We start from the raw sequence: 23,209 nt of genomic DNA on the forward strand, positions 1-23,209 counted from the left end.
GAAATATTATTAGTTTTTGTGGTGGCAGAATAGATATATACATTATAAAAGAAATAATTATTAATAAATACCCATACGAAACATGTGTCATAAACAACCAAAAGTCCGTTTGAAGAGGATAATGCGTCAACGGTCAACCCTATTCGAAAAAATTAATAATTATATAATAATTATAGTGAGTGAGAGGTATAATTTTTAATAAAAACAATTAATTCAACTGTAAAAAGGTAGTAAAATGGAAATAACACGGAGCAGAAAGGTAAAATCACTTGAATAAGCTGCGAACAAAATTCCAAAATGTCTCCCATCGCCATGTGCTCTATTCCCAATGGATAAAACAAAAACAAATTATTCAGATTTCACAAGCACAATAATCTAGTAAAATCTCTATTTAAACCAATCAGACAAGCCCTAACAAGCGATCCCAGCCGTTAAAACTGTCGAGGAAGCACAGTAACAAAAATGCACCTCGCCACATAGTAGTCATCAAATGGCTCAGATAGTCAGATTCTCGGGACTCTCCCACCATGACTTCGTGTTATCATAACTTTGCAAATTACACTCTCTCCCCCTCGCTCACTATCTACTTCACTTGCATTCTGTGACAGAGAGAGAAAAGGGAGGGAGAGACTAGGGAGAGGGACAGAGAGAAATTAGGGAGGGAGAGAGACGGAGAGAGATCAGGGAGAGAGAACGAGAGAAATTAGGGAGAGAGAAGGAGAGTGGGAGAGAGAGATTATGGAAGTTTCTTTACAACTCACACGTCCTGTTTGGTGTAGTAATGTGTGTAGTGATACACCCAATCTAAAGCTTAAACCTCGTCTAGGTTTCACAAGAACAACTCCTCACTTATCACAAGTAATGCTGTTTCTACAGTTTCTCCATTATTGTTTTGTTATAGTCAGCCAATTGAGATTTATTTATTAATTTCTTGGATCTAATCTGTTCATTACTTCAATTGAATGACATATTGCATTTTCATGTGTGTGTTCTAAGTATGCAAGTATAGTTCATGTTGTCCTCTGTAATTATGTATTGTTTTTATCAATTTCTTGCCTAGGTTACTGGCTCTCTTGATATCTGGAGGTATTAGGAGGATAACTCGATATGAATGTCATGCTCATGTGTTACTACGTTCCCTTACCAAGAAACCTATTTTTGGGATTTAAGAGGGGTTCTACAGGAGTCCGTCTTTGGGGCAATGAATAACATTAGTGATCAATTTGATAAAATATTGGGGTATACAGAAATAGAATTCGGAATTGATGGGTTGAAAGATGCCATGTTAAATTTATATTCAATAATGTTGGGGTTTACCAGCTATCCCAAAATGTTATATCATGTATATCATGCTTTATCTGATAATAAGAATATATAAATTAGGCTGTAGTGCTAAAAAAATTTAAAAAATCTCATGTTGATGTTCTTGTTGCAGTCCTCGTCTATTATAGGCTATCGAGGAGCTGGACTTCTGTATCAAATATCTGCAGCTGCAGGTTAGTTGCAACTTGTTGTTTGATTTATATAATATATGAACATTATGTTACTCATGTGCATTGGAACTAATGTATGTCCTATTGTCCATTATATGCAATATAGATTTTTCGAGAAAAAGAAATGGGAAAGCTTCAAATCCTAGGCCTCGAGGCTCCACCTCGAAGAGATTTAGCCGAAAACCCCAGACAAGAACAAGTAATCAAACAAAAAGTCAGAAAGGCGATGACAAGAGAGAAGGTTCAGGGACCCCACTATCCAATGAATATGCAAGGCACAATGTGAAAGCAATCAAACTCAATGTTGATAGTGATGAAGAGACAACTGTTGAAATTACTCAAGCTACTACAGCTGAGGAAGGACCTGGTATGGATGATATTGTGGAGACGGTGAAAACAATTTCTCATGTTGGTAAGCTTACCAAATCAACAGAAAATGGAAGAATCAGTACAGTTGATGAGGGCAGCAATGAGTCCGCAAATGAAAAACAAACAGCGAAGAGTGGTGTGTCTGCAGCGGCGGTAGATATAGGAGGCCGTGAAAGTAAGAAATTGGGTGTTGAGATAGATGGACTGGAACATACTGAATGTGCCAACATTGATGATGATGTAAAAAGGAACGCGGTAAAACTTGAGTCAGCTGAAGGCAAAAAAGATTTGGGTAGCGCAGGAGGAAAGGAAGATGATTATTCTCTACAAGCAAAACTGGAAATGGAAGTAAAGAGTCGTGAACAGGCACTTCAGAGACTTTCCGGGGTAAACTTTTCGCTAGGGAATAAAATGTTCTGTTACCCAGAGGAGGTAAAACCTGGCCAAACAATAGAAGTGTTTCTTAACAAGAGCCTTTCTACATTAAACAGTGAATCTGATCTCATTATCATGGGAGCATTTAATGACTGGCGGTGGAAATCTTTTACCTTAAATTTGAATAAGACTCGCCTGAATGGGGATTGGTGGTCTTGCCAGGTTCATGTTCCAAAGGAAGCTTATAAGATGGATTTTGTGTTCTTTAATGGAAAAGATGTCTATGACAACAATGACAAAAAAGATTATTGTATACCTATAATAGGGGGAATTGATGTGCTAGAATTTGAAGAGTTTTTGCTTGAGGAAAAACGAAGAGAGCTTGAAAAACATGCCAAGGAGCAAGCTGAAAAGGAAAGACATGCTAATGAACTAAAGCGAATAGAAGCAGAGAAAGAGGCACGTGAAGCTGACAGAGCACAGGCAAAAGGGGAGGCTGAAAGAAGAAGGGAAATGTTGCAAGGAGTCATCAAAAAGGCTGTGACCTCTGTTCACAATTTATGGTTCATAGAACCCAGAGAGTTCAGTGGTGGAGACATTATCAAGCTATATTATAATAGGAGCTCTGGTCCTCTTGCTAATGCTAAACAGATATGGATACATGGTGGCTATAATAATTGGAAAGATGGATTATCTATTGTTGCAAGGCTTGACAGCTCTGAAATAAAGGATGGTGATTGGTGGCATACTAATGGTATGTATTATCGTGGATATTCTGACGTGCATAGGAATACACACACACACATATGTGTGTGTGAGTGTGTGTGTGTGTGTGTGTTTGCACTTACTAAATTGTTTATGGTAGATAATTAATTGACCTCTGGATGGCACTAAAATATTTGTTGCAAACATGTAGATTGCTGACATAAAACTGAAATCAAGGAAGGTTATAGGGTAGAGTTAGAAATTTACAATTAGGGGTCAAGATAATTTATGTCCCTGCTGTGATTTTTAATAAAAGTTGCATTTTGTTGCTCTTCTCAAGTATATACTTGGCATATATAAGCCCAGGAGTATGTGTAGGTTGCTTATTTGATATTTTTCTCATCAGGATTTATACTTGTAACAAAGCTTGGAAGTACAATTTCTAACATTTACACTGTATAAAACATGATTTTAATGACTAGTTATGGTTTGTCTCTTGCCCCTCTAAGCTATATTAGACTATAAAGCTCGAATTATTTAACAAGGACTCAGGCTCGAACAAAAAAATCTGTCCATAAGTTAGGCTTGCCCAGCTGGCCAGCTCGTTCAACAAAAACTCAAGCACAAGCTCGTCTAACTCTCTGTTACAATGGGGATGGTAAATTAATACAGTATCTTATGCCCTTGACAGTAAGTCAAGTTTGATAAATGAGTTGCTCAATAATCCAAATATTTTTCCTCACCTAATGCATGGACTGATTGGGGCAATATACTCCCCCCCCCCCAAAAAAAAACTCTGATTATATTGTTTTATTTAAAACGAGGATTCCATATTGATAGTGGCAACAGAGTGTATAAGAACACAATATAAAATCTGTGGATGTTAAGATTTTTATTTTTGCATCACGCCTATGCATTGTTCTTTTTAACTTGTACTGTATAATATCCTATTTTACAAGTTATACTTTAGCATTTATCTGGTGAACTTCTTGGATTTTTCTAGTTGTTGTACCTGACCGTGCCCTTGTCTTGGATTGGGTATTTGCTGATGGTCCTCCTCAGCACGCCTTGATTTATGACAACAATCACCGTCATGATTTCCATGCTATTGTCCCTGCACGTGGTCCTGAAGATAAATACTGGATTGAGGAAGAGCATGAAATATACAAGAAGCTTCAGGAGGAGAGAATGTTAAAGGAGGAAGCAGTACGTGAGAAGGTGAGTTATTCTTGAATGGTATAAATTATAAAAGTTAAGGCTGTTATCAGTTATATGTCATATTACAGCCACCTCTGCAATTATCTTTTTCTTAAGAAACTTGTCTTGCTGCTCATCCACCTTCAATTTTAAGTTCCAGCTATTTGACTTCGTTTTTAACTCTTTTTGCCTCTATCTGCAGGCTAGAATAACAGCACGTGTCAAATCAGAAACCAAGGAAAGAACTATGAAAACATTTCTGTTGTCTCAGAAGGATATAGTCTATACTGAGCCTTTGGATGTCCATGCAGGAAGCACTGTTTCACTTTTCTATAATCCTGCCAACACAGTTTTAAATGGGAAACCAGAAATTTGGCTTAGATGTTCATTTAACCGCTGGACTCATCGCATGGGTACACTGCAACCTCAGAAAATGTTGCCTGCAGAAAATGGTTCCCATGTAAAAGCCAGAGGTAAAGTTTTGTTTTGTGTAAAATTTCCTATCTGTAAACTATTTTGGTTCATGATATTCAGTGTGACCTATGCAGTATTGTTTCACGAACATACACTTTTGTTTGTGTGTGTGCCCATCTACATGCATTAAGTTTGAATATCTTTTTCTCGCACCTAGCTCCGAATCCATGTGTGTGTATCACATGGATTGCTAGCCCACATATATCATACTTGAGTTTTTTAACAAAAAAAAGGAAAAATTCCCAAGTCTGTTATGACTAACTTTTGTGAACATGTCATTGGGTGCTATTACGGTTTGACTTTTTACATCACAGTCTAAAACTAAGTGGATTCTACATTAATATTAAGAGTAAGATGTAACATATAGTATGATTCTTCTTTTGACAGTCAAGGTTCCACTAGATGCATATATGATGGACTTTGTATTCAGTGAGAGGGAAGATGGAGGGGTTTTTGACAATAAATTGGGTATGGATTACCACATCCCTGTCTTTGGAGGAATAGCAAAGGAACCACCTATGCATATTGTACACATTGCTGTTGAAATGGCTCCTATTGCAAAGGTAAAAAATTTTGGTCCTCGAAGAATTTAGTGCTAACATGTCATTTTGTCTGAATTTATCTTTTAAAAAAAACTTGTGGTTCTGTATAGGTTCAGCTGTTGTCATGTTTCTGGTCTAAAAGTATTCCATATTTTTATCACCAGGAACAAGATTAGCGGGCTTTACTCGTTTGTTATATTTTAATTTTAAGTAAATTTGGATCTGAGAACTAAAGAACAACCGTTTTTGTTTCATTTTTTTACTGTTGCGGAAATCTAAGCCATAAGCTAACTACAACATCCACAGAAGGGTTCATAACTTTATTAAGCAAAGAAAGATACTAATAGATTGGCGGTTAATGACATTTCTGCTGTATAACAAATCAACTATTGTTTGTTCTGCATTAGTATGTTTCATTTTCCCTCTTTTTTCCTATACCTTTTCACTTGCAGGTGGGAGGTCTTGGTGATGTAGTAACTAGTCTTTCCAGAGCTGTTCAGGATCTAAACCACAATGTCGACATAATTTTTCCAAAGTATGACTGCTTGAACCTAAGCAATGTAAGCTCTAATCAGTGGCTTTGACTTGACTTCATATTATTTCTCATGGTAAACGTCTGATGTGCTTTATTCTATGTAAAATAATTTCTTTGAAAAAAAGTCGACAAGTCTATCATTTGTATATATTCTAGCAAGTAATTGTTTAAATGAACTTATACAGCTCAGTCTTATATTAACGAAAAAGGATGCAATATTTTTTTTATATCAAAGTTAATGCATTACTTCGTGATTTTCTACCTTGTTACATTTATCTTGGCTATATAGTATTTTTTCAAGAATAAGATGTCAGTTCTTTTAAATTTTATTCCATATTCAGTTTTTAGATGTATCACATATCTAAACCTGACTCCTCTTATTTCCATGATCACAACTTATATAATATGCAGAAAGAATCATATTTTGACATTGTTCCTGTTAATTTTCTTACAAATATGTAATGTGCAGTAATATAGTATAATGCTATATTATTAACCCACATGCAAAAGTAAATTATCATTTTCTCCCTCCTTGATATGCTCACTCGCAAAATATTATATTTGTTTGTTTTTTCACTTTGCAAGTATCACCTCATGATTAGTCTATAATTTTTTTTGGTCTCCGGTATTAATTCCCTACTGGGTCAGGCACAGATGTGCTAAATGTTACTTTGTAGGAACTGTAATATTAACTTCAAAATATAATTCTGCTTTGTCTTAAGGCTGCCTCTTGCATAATTTGGTTCTTGGTCATTTTTTTGGACGTGAAGTTTGACTACTTTCTCTTAAATTACTGTTGTGGTGTTGAGATAGGTGGAAGAATTTAAGTTTCACAGAAGCTACTTTTGGGGTGGGACTGAAATAAAAGTTTGGTTTGGCAAAGTAGAAGGCCTATCTGTCTACTTCTTGGAGCCTCAAAATGGGTAAATACTTTTCTGAAATTCTTCCTTGTGCTTGTCCGTATCATATGCTAATTTTTTAGTATGTACTACTGCGGCACGTATCGCATTTTTATAAGACTTGTACATGTAATCTTGGCAGCCACTTTTTCTTGAGTGTCGATAATGGAAAAACTTGTAGTTATGTGGTTGATATCTCAATCTGCAGAGTTTCTTACATTTTTCTTGCTTTGTAGTCTCTTTTGGGCAGGTTGCATTTATGGCTGCAAGAATGATGGGGATAGATTTGGTTTCTTCTGCCATGCTGCTCTTGAGTATCTTCTTCAGAGTGGATCTAATCCTGTAGGTGTTAGATTTAAGTTATCGAGTAATTTTTTATATTAATTTCTATGTTAGCTTATTGGAAACAGAGGTTGGGAAAGTAGAAAAGTTGGTCTCAGTTAGTAATTTAGCTTTGAACCCTAAACATTCCACCATAGGATGTGAGGACTACTGCTCGTTTTATCTAGTACTTTAACGTTTTTATGTGAAAAGAACACAAAGTATCCTATTGAACCTGTTGCCTATAAATATGTGAAAGATACATTTTAGATTTAGACTATAAAGAAACATAGATTCCTAATATTAACTTTCTTGCATACAATAGATCCAGTCTTTTCATATTAGAAATCAGACTGCCATTACTTATTTATCTATTATCTATGACTTGGCAGGATATAATCCACTGCCATGATTGGTCTAGTGCTCCAGTTGCGTGGTTGTTTAAGGATCATTATGTGCACTATGGTCTTAGTAAAGCTCGTGTCGTCTTCACAATTCATAACCTTGAATTTGGAGCACATTTAATTGGCAAAGCAATGGCATATGCAGATAAGGCTACAACGGTTGGTGCATAAGACCGTCCTCAAACACTTCTATTGTTGTGAATTTTGGATTGATATTCCTCTGTAACCTTAGAACTACTTGTCACAAGTATAATTGTTTGAGCAAGTTATATTTATTTGCATGGCCCAACTTTTCTAATCTTAATCAGAGCTGTCTGGCATACAAAATAATCTAGTATATGTTTGCAGGTATCTCCCACCTACTCAAAAGAGGTTTCTGGAAACCCTGCAATTGCTCCTCATCTTTACAAGTTCCACGGCATATTAAATGGAATTGACCCAGATATATGGGACCCTTATAATGACAAAGTCCTTCCTGTAAGTTGGTCATCCTTTGTTCCAGACGTTATCTTTACATGTTCAAAGATATTACTATTGTTTAATTGAGTCCAGACACACGCACATATGAAAAGAAAAATTAAGAATCGTAATATCTTTAATTGAACTCATTCCTGTTAATATACATTTGTTATGCTAACAATTGGAACTTCCATATCAGGTATGTTACACTTCAGAAAATGTTGTTGAAGGTAAAAGAGCTGCCAAGGAAGCCTTGCAACAAAAACTTGGTCTGAAAAGAGCCGATCTTCCTCTGGTAGGAATTATAACTCGTTTAACTCATCAGAAAGGAATCCACCTTATTAAACATGCCATTTGGCGCACACTGGATCGTGGCGGACAGGTAATCCAACTCTTTTTCAGAATAGATTTTGTGTACTTTTCTCAGTTGTGAAATTATATAATACAACCAACTTTTACTCAATTTTGTGCATGCAGCATTGCATGTGATGCACATTTATATGCTGTGTTGTAAATTGTGAAAGTGTAGGGACCCTTTAGTTGTCTAACTCTTTTCAGATGGGAAGCTATCGACTTGTATACGACAAATGACACATTGTTAAATATATATGATCCTAACCATCTTAAGACCTTATTGTTGTGTTTTTGAAGCCATTTAAAGGTAGAAGAGAAGAATATAGAAAGTAAAGGAAGTTGATACATATTCTCTCGTCATGCTTTCCGGGTTAAAAAGGGTAGTTTTGTTATTATGTTAATGTTATGTGAGAGCTTTTACCCCAAATCATCTGGACAGTGGGAAGAAAATCACAAGTATACACTCTCCTGTACCTTTCCACCAAGTAATTCTACTGAGAGAACTGGGACATGACTTGTTAAGAAATTTTATTGATTTCTCTTTATTTCTCTACTAAAACTTAGAGTCACAATGTATGATAATTGTTGGAGAATTGGTCATCTAATGTGGTGTGATGCTAGCAAATCTCTGAGGTTTACGGTCTTGAGGTTGAAGCTTGGTACCCCTCAATATTCTCAAAATTTAGTTTGGAGTTTGGATACTCTGTTGTATAAAGACCCAAAGATGGGCTCCTAGTCATCTATTGTTCAACCAAGAAATGGTTTCTGTTAAATTGATATAATCTGAACCACCAATTCCTCCCGACACCATAAGATTTTGGGAGTGTAGGCCATCTAATACATTTTGTAATAACATGACAATGTACGCATCAATGCTCGGGGATTGCATGTATATGTAAACCATCATCTACAGAGTCAAACTTATTTTTTGTGGCACTTCAGTGCATTAGTTTTTTAGTACACTGAAAAGAGGAATTAGGGAGCCGTAAAAATAAACTCTAGACCTCATCTGACATTATTAATCCATATGCAGTCAAGGTGCTCATGGAAGCAATAAGTACATAACAGACCAATAACACTTGTGAAGGGCAAGGCACTAGTTATTTTGCAGTATGTATATGTTCTATACTATTGCTGATTATATGTTGTTACAGGTAGTGTTACTAGGTTCAGCTCCAGATCCTCGCATTCAAAATGATTTTGTTAATATGGCAAGTCATTTGCACTCTTCCCATAATGACCGTGCACGACTCTGTCTGACCTATGACGAACCTCTTTCTCACTTGGTATTATCTTGTGGAACTTTTTGAATTTAGCATTTTGGATGCATAATTATATTTTTCCTACAGCTAACGCAGTTCAAATTCTTGGCATCATTAGATATATGCAGGAGCAGATTTTATTCTGGTCCCTTCAATATTTGAACCATGTGGACTAACTCAACTCACTGCCATGAGATATGGGTCAATACCTATTGTTCGTAAAACTGGAGGTACATGAATGTTTGTGTTTATTTTCCTATTTTAGTTTTGTGAACTTTATAGCTTTATGTTTGATGAATACAGAAATTACATCTTTCAAATTGTTTTGTAAGTATTGAATTTCTGAATATATATTGCAAGCATGGAGAATTATACTATATTACTTTTCATAGCCAACTGTGTCTGTATCTCTTTCATATAATAATGAATGGTTTCCAGTTTATAAGTTCTGTTGCTATATTGTGTATGTACATGCCTGTAGAGAAATATCTTCTTCTTCCCCACTAGCTAGCTTTTAGTGCACCACCTGCTCACAATTAACAGAGGAATTTTAGGTGGTTGATATTAATAGGAAAAGTTGCTTTTTCATGATATTTTTTAATTATGTATCATCTCCAACATAAAATGCTACAAGCGATTAAGATATCCACCGAGAGCATCATCATTTGATGGAAGTATGTATGGATTTGAATCCACCAAGAGCACCTTGTTTTCACATAAAGAGCTTTTTATATCATTTAAGTAGTAACACACAATTGTATCTAAGAGCAACATAAAAAGCTACTTGCATCCTTTCACAATTGCCATTCACCTGTAACTTGTGAACTTGATAGATCCAATGATAAAGTAAGACATTCGAGTTATATTAAATGTATTTACTGTCACTTTGACCTTGTTTACTTGTAGGGCTTTACGATACTGTATTTGATATTGACCATGATAAAGAGAGAGCACAAGCACGAGGTCTTGAACCAAATGGATTCAATTTTGAGGGAGCCGATCCTGCTGGTGTAGACTATGCTGTCAATAGGTCAGTAACAGTAGCTTGATCAGTAAAACTTGTTTATATTTGGTAGTTGCATGAGGTAACGGCTTATTTTTAAACTGGTCTCTCGCTTTAGTATGCACATACATGTTCCATGTAATGTAGTTTGACACCCCCCCCCCCCCCCCCCCCCCAAAAAAAAAAAAAATAATAATAATAATGATTAAATACAAGCACACACAAAATTGGATTTATAATGTCCTCCTATCTGTAGCTTTGTTTCTGTACAAAATGAATTCATCCAAATGTTATTTCCAGAGCAATGTCTGCTTGGTATGAGGGTCGGGATTGGTTCAACTCATTATGCAAGCTTGTGATGGAGCAAGATTGGTCTTGGAACAGACCAGCCCTTGACTACCTGGAGCTTTACCATGCAGCTCGAAAGTTGTAGGAACAACCTGTTTGGAACAGCAGGGCTGCTGAGGTGCCAGTAAATCTTCTCTTGCCATTGTACAGTTTAGTGATAATTCCTCGTCTGTCTGTCATCCTTTCCTTTTAAATGAAGATACAGCTGCATATATTTAATTTAATTACAATTAGGTACACAGAGAAAGAGGGGCAGAGCTAGTAGAATTGTAATATGCGCTTCACACATTTTTTGTTTAGCATAAGTTTATAGTTTAGTATAGACTAAATACTATTGTCGACTTGTAACTCCTACGATAATAAATTAATAAAAGGAGAAAGCCAAAGAAAATCAAGTAGCTGGCAATATCTTTACATATTCTTTATTATCCTTTCTTTAGTGGTGAACAGCTAGTGCAACCATATATCTTCTGATAGTTGAGAGCAAATGGTTGCAATTGCATCAAGGGTTCGCCTAGAGGAAACATGAGCACATTGTTACCTAAACTTATACTACATTGTATCACCATCAGTCAGCCTTGGCAAGCTGCTGTATATGGATACTGCAGTCATGGGCACCACCACTTCATCTTTAGTGGCCAACTACGAATCATATGGCAGAACAGTTTAAAGTTGCCAGTGTTTCGCGACAAGCTGTATAAAACAACGTAAGGTCTCTCGAGGTCGATTCATTGGAAACAACCTCCTTTAAATAATAGGATGATTGTAATTACCAGAAACTTCTCGTTAGATGCGTAGATTCTTGACGCGGAAGTTGTGTACAGGCAAGGTCCAGAGTTCATGTATCATACAGAATGGCCTCTTCTCACTAACATATACTCCTCTATCCGTCACACTCATTTCTATACGATTTTTTTCATTGTTTGGCACGCGCTTTAATATTTTTATAAAGTATAGTTTTATGATTTTTTTAATTATTTTTTCCTGAATAAAAAATTAAATATTAAATTTTTATTAAAAAAAATAGGTTGAGCATTAAAATGCATGATGTCTATAATTTAGGGGGGGTCACGGAGTATGTAGATTGTAGAGTAGTATGTGACAATGGAAGTCACCGTTTTTATAAAAAGATTATGGGGGTGGAAGTCACTGTTAAAGGGTGTGATTTTGGGACCCTATTATGTGAGTGGACAGCTTGGGGATCAACAATTAAAGACCCTACTTATCTATAAATTCAAAGATCAAGTGCAAGAAAAAGGAAGGAGTATCCTTTACAGTGTGCTTATAATATATATCTTCTCATATAATCTTGTCAGCCGAAATCATCCCCTGGTCAGATTCCAAGGGTTCAATAGGCCAATGATTTGTTTCGCTGAATTATATATTTATTCCTTTTAAATCATTAACAAGAAATTGAAATCACATTAACCAGTTCATGGATATCTCTGTCAGCAGTATTGTTATACACTTCTAGTACATTAATTAACTACTTCCTATCAAAACTATGCAGTCCATCACATATACATTGACAAAATAAAGCACAGAACCGAGAATTTTGTAAAAAATTACTGCTCAGAAGTTACCGTTACCCTGGTACCAGTTTTCTTTTACTAGCTGTAAGTCTGTAACCTGTAAGTTTGTAATTTAATTTCTTGGGTGGGGGTGTTTTCTGGGCTGGGGAACATAGCATAGGTAGTAGAAACCTATAGCAAAAAGAAATGAATTTTCATTGATCTGGGTGAAACTTGAAACACACAATTTCGTGAGCTGGGGACTGGGGTACGTATACACACACCATATGATATGTTTTTATATATTTGTTACTCGGATGACACAAATTTTCTGAGCTGTCGATGAAATTTTTTTACAACTAAAACTAGGAGTAGTATATGATAGGAAGAAAAAGAAGGTTGGGCCATATGAACAGTGAGATGTCAACATCCATGTAAAGGCAGTTGATTTGATATGAGATGACTCCTCACCTTACCACACTCCCATAAATTATTATAGACCCTTAACTGTATCCCTCCATGCCCATTTATAATTCTGTACTGTAATGCTGTATTTATTAGTAATTTATATGCATGATCTTAATATATGTACATGGGATATATACATATTTGAGGTGCAGAGTGCAGCAGTATGATGGTAGTCTGCAACTGCAGCAGCTGAAATAGCCCTAACACCCGGTAAGCATTAAAGGATACAGTGATGAGTAGTAGTATACTGTGTGAGTAGATAAGAACCAGAAACTCTGCATTAATTCACACTTTTATTCACAAAATACCCACCACAGATTTTTAAGTTATAGCAAAGGGTGTCATACTTGAGGGACCTTGCCGGTACTTGCACCATTAATTTTTTTTTTTAATATTTTTACAAGTGTATTGTATTGCTAATCACAACTTAACACATGACTAGACACGTTAAGAAATAAATGAGACACACAGGATATCGTGAAAAATTGTTGCACAAGAGCAATGTTGTTAAGTTGGTTAGTTACAAATAATATATAATACTGATTATATAAAATTTGTTGAATCTGTAAAGTATAAGGCGTTGTACTTCAAGAATGTTAGCAATAATGGTTAGTCATAATTTAAAAACAATGTTTTATACATTTGCTTTACACCATCGAGGAGCTTTGATTAATAAAATAAGTATTGATTTTATACTCTATGTAACTTGTAAGTCTTAAAATACGTGTCAAGTCCCGTCTCCTAAAATAAACAATCTACATAATTATCTTGGAGTGTCATGCTCTATTTTTGAGAGGATATGTAAATTTGGATGTCAACTAGAAAATATAGCTGAGAGGTGAGCATGGTTGGAGATGCTGAGCCAACCAATTGCTTGACACCTTCATTTTCTTTGGCCAACCAAATGTGTGTGCCCTCTTTTATTGTGCATTCATTTTCTTTCTTCCCCCTCATTGGTCTGGATATAAAATAACTCCTGAGTTGGATAAGGTTTGTGAAATCAGAGAAAATAAAAGTTGAGACCAATGGTTCATCTCCACCTTTCCCAATCAGAAACCAGCCTTTTGTGATAGTACTACTACTCTAGACCCTTGAATCTGATTGCCATTAAAAACTACACTCTCCTATACTTATACAACTGTCCAAGACAAGCATATGTTCTTATCCTATTAAACTAACACACATAGTGAGCTAAATTAGAGCACCTCCGTAACGTTATAACATGTGTTTGTCAGAATCTCGAAATCATAATAGATCTAGCATATTAAGTATTCTTATTTCAGTTTTTTTATATGTTGATCAACCCTTTGTCTATATATAGGGTTCAAGAGCTGTGTTTCAATTTCTTGATTTTTTTCCATTTGAATTGTTTGTCACCCCATTCACAACACAATCAGAAAAGGCAGTCTGTGTCAGACACCATTATTTCTCTCTTCCCTTGTTTGGTGTTTTCTCTCTTTCGTTTTTACACTCAGTTTTGAGAAGTCATAGCTGTTGTCCAAGAAAGCCTAACACCCCTTGTCAAGTATACATACAAATTATTACTATTTCTGTTCTGAATGAGCAGAAACCAGTTTTGATGCTATTGGAAGATGTGACAGGTTTTTGTGACAAGGGTTACTAGTTACTCCTCAGGCTTGGTTTATTTTTGGACCCTTGCTAACTTTTTTTTTTTTTTACCTCATCTTAGAAATCTATTTTTATTGTAGACCATAAAGAAAAAAGTTATTGAGCTCAAGACTTTATTGTTATATATAGGGTTGTACTTGTTGAAGTAAGGGATCAATCAATTTCACCTATTATTCTTGTGTTTTGAAAGTGTTGTCATCCAAAAGTTCACACTTTTTTACAAGACCCCATTTCATCTGTTTCAGTACTTAGAGCTATGGCAGATCAAGAACAAGAGTTCCAAGAAGAGGAAATGTGGGGTGTGGTTTTGAAGCAGAAAGAAAGAAAACAAGGCTTCACTACCAGAAAAATGAAATCTTTTTCTTCTTCTTCTTGTTTATCAGCTGCATGGCAGTCACCTATGCATACAGCTCAAGAAAAGATGGTTTCAAAGGCTAAAAATGTGACCAGTGAAGCTCTCCAGCAGAAGCCATCAGCACCTCTGAAAATCCCAGGTTGCTATAATATGCAAGACTCAAACAATGGTGATGATAATGTTGCTGAGAATGAAGAAGATGATGATGATGAAGAAACCATGGTTCCTCCTCATGAATATATGGCTAAGAAGATGGCTAGGACAAGGAGTGCTTCACACTCCATGTGTGAAGGAATTGGAAGGACTTTGAAAGGTAGAGATCTTTGCAAACTGAGGAATGCAATTTTGACCCAAACTGGATTTCTTGAAAAATGATCATCTGCATAGTCTTCCTTATCTGCTAAGGCTTATGGGTCCCACTCATTTTTTCTGTTTTTTCAGTTCTTGATTTTTGCTTTATTTTTTGTTGTGATGGTCTTTTTTCCAGTTTAGAGGAGACTGTAGTGTGACCTAGAGACTTGACTTAGTTCATGGTGGGATTCCAATTTTTCATATGGTTATTCTGCTATATTTATATGTAATGTTCAGTTTCACTGTTACTAGTTTCTACTGAGATTTGTTGGAGTAAGATGTTCTAACATTCATATTAGTTTCGTGCCTCTGAAAAAATGAACTTATGAAAACCATGTTTCCTAATCCATTCTCTCAGAATTTTTTTAGGTTGATATAGCAGCTAAAATCAGAAAAAACATGAAGAGCACAAAAACTCTGAATATATTTTTAAATAATGAAAGCAAAATATTGAGGGTACTGAGTAATTTTGCAAGTGATCTATAACTTTTGGGATAAACTTGATTTTTATATAAATATTTGCCCATATATATATATTAAAATATGTGATAAATTTAATTTCCATCACTATAATACAAATATATAGTATAACTACTTCTATTCTCTTTCAGAAGTCGTTTGATTATATTTTCTGAGTGTATTCAATTGAAACTTTAATAAATTATATTTATGAATTTTTTAAACACAAACTAATGGAATAATTTCTTTTTGTTTAAAAAGTTCTGTTTTGACTTTTAATATAAAACGATATCTTATATTCAAAATATCTGAAGTTGATCATTTTCAAAATAGAAATGAAATAATCTGTAAGATCGTGTTATAATGAGATGTTTTCGACAGTCGAAATCAGTTGAACCTCACTCGATTAAATAGTAATCTACGAAACGATAATGTTAATTATTATTTTGCCCCGGTTCGTTACTTCTCGAAAAAACTAGCCGAAATACTGGAAACAGAGAAACCAAAGTTTCTGACAACTTCGTATAGGAACACTTAGACCCATTTCTGTTATTTTTTGTTGGGCTTTTGTGGCCCATTATAACAATTCTATACAGTTAAATTATAGCAAACAGCCCACAGTTTAGCTAAACTAAATGGGCTTCAAGAAGGCATGCATCACGAATCGAACGACATCATGTAACTTTGGGCCAGTTCCAACAATAATGCATGTATGGTTAATAGCCGTGATAATGAAACCGGATAAACGAGGATAAAATGAAACAAAAAATTATAAAAGTATTTTATGAAATTAAGAAATTATAAACTAATAATAATTATATAAATTAGAGTAAATTTTTTATCATTAAGTCTGAAACATTTAGGAGCTACAGCCCAAAGTAACTAATAACAAAGGTAGTTTGATAGGCCACCACACCCATAGTGGGCCCCGGCCCAACAATGCATTATGTTAATTATAGGCCCTATTTATTTATATAGAAATCAACTGATTAGCATTAACAATAACCTACAAAAGAACAAATAAAACATTATACCAAGGGCCTTTTTTAATTATTCAGTTTCAAGTAATTGACCGAAATTTTACTGAATTATATATCTATTATATAATTGAATATAATTAAAATATTATATTATAACATATATACTGTTTATTTGAAAATGAAAATTTCAATATTTTAAAATAAAAAATATGTCCTTTTTTATCAAAAAGTAATTAATTTGAATGTTAACGTCAAAAGTGGACACAAAAAATAGGGGCGCAGGTATAACAGAAGTTGTCATGCATTTTAAAACTTAAAAGTGAATGATCGGTGTCGGTTGCTCCACAGAAGAAGCTTCCATTCCAATATCGATGCCTTACTTGCACTAAACCTTGTACCTGTAGTAGTATGGTCCTTGCACTACAGGAATAGTGGCTAGCTAGCTACCTATTGTTCTTCCTTCTGCATGCACAAATTTATTTAGGACCACTTCGTGATTTTGTGAGCGATGATTAATATTCTATATAAGTTACTCAGACTAATCTCTTTCGGTGATGAAAATTTAGAATATGTTTAAAACGCGGAAAACTTGTTATAACAATTGATTGTTAGGTTCGAATTACCATCTCTTTAAAATGGCCTTTAAAGTTTATTTCAGGATTTAACCTGTGAAAGTTGACGATAAGCTCGTAAGACCTTCATAGTGCTGTTTCTCCCATCTCTATTTTGTAAATTCCCATTACGGTGACTTTACTTTTTTTATATTCCTGCTCTGAGCCCTGAAGATATACTCAATACTCCTCTCTTTTTTGTGCATCTTGCCTTTGAGAAGCTAAATGCTTTATGCTTACAAACCTAGGCATATTTAGTTTAGTCTTTTTAAAACACCTCCATTAGGCAACTGGTGAGTTAAAAATAACCTATGTCTGGGTTATACTATATTATTATATTATTTTAAATATGCTCTAGGACCCGAATACTCCATGTATGTTTATACCTTATTAGCACCTAGACGACATAAATAAAATTAAACTACTTGTTATACTATGATTTGGACTAGAATGAGGAGTATATTATAAGCTGCTTTTATTCTCTCTGTCGTCAACACTCATCACAGCTGCCTTAATTACTGCAATATGCTTCAGATACAGGGATCAAGATGCCTTCCTTGAGTAAATTATTATGACGTTAATCTCAACATTCAGGGGTCATTCCAATATAACAAGAGATTCCATTGTTGCTCGTTTAATGATACAGACCTCTTGATCTGATGGTATCTCCTCTTGATCTGATGGTATCTCATTCACTCTCCACGGGAGATTAAGGAAAAAATTAGTCCAAATAACTACACATTTTACCTTGGAAACTCGAATTGTCGACTTTGTGCAAAATTTTAATCGATCTTACTTGACCCCGGTTTTGATATCTTGTTCCCTACCAAAAGTACTAAAGAAGCACGTAGTACACATATTAGCATCTCCTGTAAGTTGAATTGGTCCCTCATTTGAGCTTATTCACATGTTACTTGTACAAAGAATATTTTTGAATTTTGATACAGGTGTGTAAATGTGTAGACTATAGATTGTATAATCAAAGGACCCTGGTATGTTATTTCTGGAGACGAGTACATGACTTGAATGTAACAACTACACGCTTGATTGCCAGCAAAAACTACCAAGATTTACAGAGATTATTCAATTATGTGAATTTGCATCTGTGTTTTTCTTCTGAACCTTGTTCTTGATCCATTTGATCCCCATCGTGGTTCCGTTCTTGACCTTCTGTGCTCCGCCAACGGCTACTGCTTTGGCCTTGCTCAGTCCTGCCGAAGAACTTGTCCCTTTCTTCTTATTACCACCATCTTTATTGTTCTCAAGAGTGTCAACTTCTTCTACGGCGCCTATGCCTCCAGCGCCCCATTGATCTGCCCAGCTTGGTGCTTCCGTGCCCATATCGCCTGCAAATTCCCTGTAAAAAGGCCAAAATTGTTTACAAATCAGGCATATGAAGAAACCAGGAATAACATATTCATATATCTTTGGATATCATACCTGGATTTATGAGGATTCAACAGAGCTTTGAGTTTGTGACAGTGGTGAAATCGTGGTATCAAGAGATATGTCAAGGGAAACAAATATAAAGAGTACTTGAGAGAATAATTAGGCAAGGATTAATATGCTTTTTAGAAAGTTGGCATGTGGATAGGCTGTCAATTGTCTTTGTTCAAAGCTTTTTATATAACAATGCCAACTAACTACAGCTTACCATCTTGTTAAGCAAAGTACTTGTTGATCTTTGTTTTTCTGATCTTACCAATAATTTTGCCGTATTTATATAAAATCACATTTTAAGACTACAGCAGGTGAGACTAATGAAGTGCTATAGTGACGAGTCGGCAATTACTTCCATAATTAAAAAACTACACCCTAAATGGTAATTAAGATGTATAATTTGACCCTGAACAAAAAATAAAAATTGGACTAAATGGCCTGCATGACAAGTAAAACTAGCTTTTAAAACCATAAATTTGGGAGAGTAAATGGGCTTACAGATTTACAACCAGAGTAAAGAACAAACTTGATACTCCCCTCATAAATCAAAATCAAAATGCATAAAAACACACTCACATCTAGAGAAGGAGGAGCTTAGCAATTTAGATGATGGGAAACAGAGAGCTGAGACCCCCAGTTAGATGAGAACATAATGTCTACAGTAAACCATATTCTCAAAAATGTAGAAAATATAACACAAACACAAACATACATTCATACGTCTAAAATGATCGAGGAGCGTAAAAACGATACTAGAAAAATATTAAAAGTGAAAATTGTTCACCAGATAACACTGAGACAATGAAAGATGCTGAACTGATGTAGCAGTCTAGCAGACATGTTTCTCCCAACACAGCAACACTACAGCTCCACACGGACCACGAGTTCAAACAAACGACAAAAAAGGCTCGCAGTAAGAAACACTGCTCTATACAAACCAACCCCAATTATTTAATCAGTACAGTTCGTACAGATATCAGCACATAAGATAATTCAGAACAGATTTTTAACTCCTTAAGTAAGGGCGAGGTGTGCGCATCTAGTAAAACATACCAGGTGTGTAATGTGTATGGTTCATTGCTGATCAAATAACACTAGATCAACCAAAAAGGGGTAATGGCGATCACTTGATTTTGATCCATGCCATTGCCCTTTATGTTTTCTGTTATGAATACTATTGCTACAGTGAAGAAGTGAAACACTAAACAGTGTTGTGCAATAATAACTACTCGTTCTGAGTTGACAACATCATCTATCATCCAGGCTCCAACTGAGATGACCCACAAACTTACTCTAGTAAATAGAGCAGTAACTACAACCCCACCCAGCAGAGCTTCTGGCTTCTGCTCTGCTTCACCACCACGCACACATCTTCCACTGTCCAACTTGTCCCAACCTAATAATGGCAAAAGCCAAAGAACAACTACAGTGTTGCCAAAAAGTAATGACAAGAATCATACAAAAAAGACAGAAATAACGCATGAAATTAGTGCTTAAACCAATGCCCTAATCTTAGTGCTAAAAAACACTGCATAAATTTTGGTGCCAACACTAATCAAAACAGTATTAGTGCTAAATCTTTAACTATCCCCCACCATGCAGAAACAAAAGCACTAAATTCATGATTAAAAAAACCTTCAACTACTTTATATTCATCATGATCTAAGCATTGTATATTAGCAGTCAGATAAGCACATTATAATATTAATACCACCATGTTGGATCTTAAGCCTAATCATTCTGTCCACTCTTCACTTTGGCTTCCTGGTAGACTTGGATTTCTTCATCTTCCTACTCTTGTCATCAAAACTACTCCATGTGTATCCACTTGGTATTGCAAAGGGATTTGCCTGTTCCGGCTGCTCCCAATGATGCTTGCTCGCCGAGCCAGATTTGTAGGCATTGAGTGAGAACCAAGACCGAGATGAACCTGTTGCCAGGCCACTCCCCATTTCATCCCCAGAAATCCTCCCGCTTCCAAACTGCGCAGGACTTGACATTGGTGTATAGAATTCTTCAATTGGCTGAAGCTCAACAAACTTTGTGAAGGTTATCACCACCCTCACTGTTGGAACCACAGGAATCGCAATCTGTTCAACCAAAAAAAATAAAAACAGAGTCAACATTAACTTTTGTCAAGCACTCTATTCACATCTTAAAACAGGCACCATTCATCATATAAAATACAACAAAATTTCAAACAAAAGCACCCAAACTTTGCCTATATACTCCATCAAGATTCAGCCGCTGTAAATTTCACCCCCCAACATACATCACTTCCGCTCCACAAATCCTATAGCCGTTAATAACGACAAGGAACAAGAAAGGCATGTAAGGTCTACATATATTTTACCATCCACTATCCACTACACATGGACTCTATTTCCGAGTGAAACATAACATTCATTAAGCAAGTTCTGAAGATATAAAAAATAAAAATAAGAACAACAGAGTATATCAGCATGAGTATATCTAGGCTATACAAGATGCCACCATTTGATGATCAAATATAAACATACAATAAGATGCTTCCACATCACATGATAAACAATAAATCTAAAGCTCAAGGCAGGCACATTGCTTTATTTGCGGTACACAGAAAAGGGAAAGCCAAAAAGAGAAAATAAAGCAAACAAAATCAAAGGAAGAAGACCGGTTTTCTTTTCGGACATTAAAGTTTTATTATCTAAATTTCCCCGGTCATCTTGCATGTCCGACGGTTAGATAATAAGCTTTCTTGAATGAAGGAATTATCACGGTGAATTGCCGATTCTTGTTCGTTGAGATTTATTCTCATTATTAAAAAAAAAAAAAAAACAAAGGAACTACATGAAACAATACGAAAATGACGAAACTACCCATACCTTTACAGGAAATGTCCCAGGAGGAAACTTTGTCGTCAACAATTCTCTCATCCGTCTAACAGCTTTCACTTTATTGGCAAGGATGTCAAGTAACGGCAATAACTCCTCCGTCTTTAACGGAAAACTCTCCGTTAACCAAACAGACGGCCTCAAACTCTTCACAAACTCCTTTTCTTTCGTCTGCGGCGGTGGCGCCGCCGCCACAACCACCGGGCACGGCGGTCTCCGACGTTCAGGTATTATATCCACACTCTTCCTCGATACAGAAACGAAGTCTCGGTCCTCGCGAACAAAGCTACTGTGTCTCCGCCTATTATTGACATTATTAGAGACGCTGTATCGCGGATTTTCCGCGACTAAGAAACCGTCGTCGGAGTCTTCTTCGAGTTCCAACGGTAAGATCTGTTCACTTCCGGGAGAGTCGGATTCGCCGGCGGCGATCTTACGTGATCGGAAACTAAAAACGACGTTGTGAATTTCGTAAACCCTAGCTTTCCAGTCACCAACACTTTCGGTCTTCTCTTGTCTCCGCCAATTCGTCCTTCCAATAAGTTCAGCTTTGGTAACGTCCATTCCAGGACGGTAAACGCTGGTCTGGGCACAGAATGCAGCTACATCGGCGTCGCTTAACGGCGCTCCGGCGTTCTCAAACGCGTCGAATATTTTGTGATCGTCGTGATTGAGAACTAGGAGTGAACCTGCCGGAATGCTGAGATCAGGATCGCCGTCACCGAGGAACAAAAAGCTTTGATTCGCGCGTTGAATTTTAAGTCCGTCGTAGCCTGCAAGTGAAGTATCGGCTCTCAAGTTTCCGTCGCGTTTCCAGATCTTATACGTATCCGAGGGCGCGATTTTCCCGACGAACGGCACAATTGAGCTCTCGAAATGAAACGAGATTTCCATATAAAAGTCACGCATACGACGGAGAACCCCTAGCAGCCGCGGAAGACGGCGACGCCACTTGCACCAGGCCGCGATGTGGTGATGCTGCACGAGAATCGACGTAATCTCCGTACACCTCCTACACACAGCCTCCTGTAACGCATTCCATCCCGCCGCGTTCTGCAACGAAATATCCGCGCCAGCTGTCGCCAGCGTCTTCACCGCAAAAGCATCATTCAGCCTAACCGCCAGATGCAGCGCCGTCTCCCGATTCGGATTATCACGCCGATCGAGAATCGCCGACACTTCCTCCGCGAGTCTCTCCTGCTTAACCGAGTTCGACTCGCTCTGAATCTGAGTCGGATCAGCGAGTTTCGGCACAGTCAAAACAAGTCTCTTCAGCGTCGCGTGGTCGGCGACAACGACGGCGTAGTGGATGGGACTGTGTTTGAAGATCTCCGGTTTTATCGCGTTCGCCGGCGATGATTTCGACATTTTGCGAGTAGGGTGTATGAAATGATGGGAGTGTGTGAAGCTGTGAGCAGATATGGATACAAAATCTGTATGTATATAAAAAAGTGATTGGTGGTTACTGAAAAATGAGAGAAAGTGTAGGGCTAGTCTGGTCATTTAACTGCTTTACCAGCAGTGAATACGTACTAAAGCGCACGTCTTTTTGTAATTTGTGTACAGGACAAAAAGGAAGAATGTGAACTCTCTGATTTGGAGTATTCTTTTTACTTTGTTTTTGAATCTCTAAATCAAAAAATAACGTATTTTAAAGTATATTTTATTATTTTCTGGAAAAAGAAAAGAATAAATTGAACCGTATATATAAGCTGCTTTTTAGTTTATTTTACTTCTTTTATTTGGGATACTACCTCATGGTCTCATGGAACATCAATATACTCCTCCTTGA

General features: G+C 36.3%; 3 protein-coding genes and 1 long non-coding RNA gene across 4 annotated transcripts; 2 read left to right on the top strand and 2 right to left on the bottom strand.

Annotated features, from left to right (window-relative positions):
• Positions 1–464: 464 nt before the first annotated feature.
• LOC108208701 (starch synthase 3, chloroplastic/amyloplastic) lies at positions 465–11,156 on the top strand. Its single transcript, XM_017379222.2, has 16 exons — positions 465–858; positions 1,436–1,496; positions 1,600–2,991; positions 3,946–4,160; positions 4,342–4,612; positions 5,001–5,176; positions 5,608–5,715; positions 6,504–6,613; positions 6,826–6,931; positions 7,303–7,473; positions 7,663–7,791; positions 7,973–8,155; positions 9,282–9,413; positions 9,508–9,619; positions 10,296–10,419; positions 10,693–11,156. The coding sequence occupies exons 1-16, from the start codon at positions 739–741 to the stop codon at positions 10,823–10,825; spliced, it is 3,543 nt and encodes a 1,180-aa protein (XP_017234711.1). The 5' UTR covers positions 465–738; the 3' UTR covers positions 10,826–11,156.
• Positions 11,157–14,604: 3,448 nt separating this feature from the next.
• On the top strand, positions 14,605–15,078 carry LOC108208703 (protein S40-5). The gene has a single exon (XM_017379226.2). The coding sequence runs from the start codon at positions 14,605–14,607 to the stop codon at positions 15,076–15,078; it is 474 nt and encodes a 157-aa protein (XP_017234715.1).
• Positions 15,079–18,075: 2,997 nt separating this feature from the next.
• Positions 18,076–18,696, bottom strand: LOC135150859 (uncharacterized). The gene is made up of 2 exons (XR_010289292.1): positions 18,545–18,696; positions 18,076–18,461 (listed from the first exon to the last, which is right to left on the bottom strand). It is a non-coding gene; the product is annotated as an uncharacterized LOC135150859 (long non-coding RNA).
• A 1,470-nt stretch (positions 18,697–20,166) lies between these two features.
• LOC108209900 (uncharacterized) lies at positions 20,167–22,857 on the bottom strand. Its single transcript, XM_017381108.2, has 2 exons — positions 21,409–22,857; positions 20,167–20,634 (listed from the first exon to the last, which is right to left on the bottom strand). The coding sequence occupies exons 1-2, from the start codon at positions 22,783–22,785 to the stop codon at positions 20,296–20,298; spliced, it is 1,716 nt and encodes a 571-aa protein (XP_017236597.1). The 5' UTR covers positions 22,786–22,857; the 3' UTR covers positions 20,167–20,295.
• Positions 22,858–23,209: the final 352 nt, after the last annotated feature.

Source organism: Daucus carota, chromosome 2 (genome assembly GCF_001625215.2).
Source record: "Daucus carota subsp. sativus chromosome 2, DH1 v3.0, whole genome shotgun sequence".
NCBI classification, from domain to species: Eukaryota; Viridiplantae; Streptophyta; class Magnoliopsida; order Apiales; family Apiaceae; genus Daucus; species Daucus carota.

What these genes read in the sequence shown, in the direction of transcription:
- LOC108208701 (XM_017379222.2), top strand. Translation starts at nt 739, where the DNA reads ATGGAAGTTTCTTTACAACTCACACGTCCTGTTTGGTGTAGTAATGTG. An exon ending in TTCTTGGAGCCTCAAAATGG is followed by an intron (nt 6,614 to 6,825) that starts GTAAATACTTTT and finishes CTTGCTTTGTAG; the next exon opens with TCTCTTTTGGGCAGGTTGCA. An exon ending in TATTGTTCGTAAAACTGGAG is followed by an intron (nt 9,620 to 10,295) that starts GTACATGAATGT and finishes GTTTACTTGTAG; the next exon opens with GGCTTTACGATACTGTATTT.
- LOC108208703 (XM_017379226.2), top strand. Translation starts at nt 14,605, where the DNA reads ATGGCAGATCAAGAACAAGAGTTCCAAGAAGAGGAAATGTGGGGTGTG.
- LOC108209900 (XM_017381108.2), bottom strand. Translation starts at nt 22,785, where the DNA reads ATGTCGAAATCATCGCCGGCGAACGCGATAAAACCGGAGATCTTCAAA. An exon ending in CTGGGACATTTCCTGTAAAG is followed by an intron (nt 20,635 to 21,408) that starts GTATGGGTAGTT and finishes TTGGTTGAACAG; the next exon opens with ATTGCGATTCCTGTGGTTCC.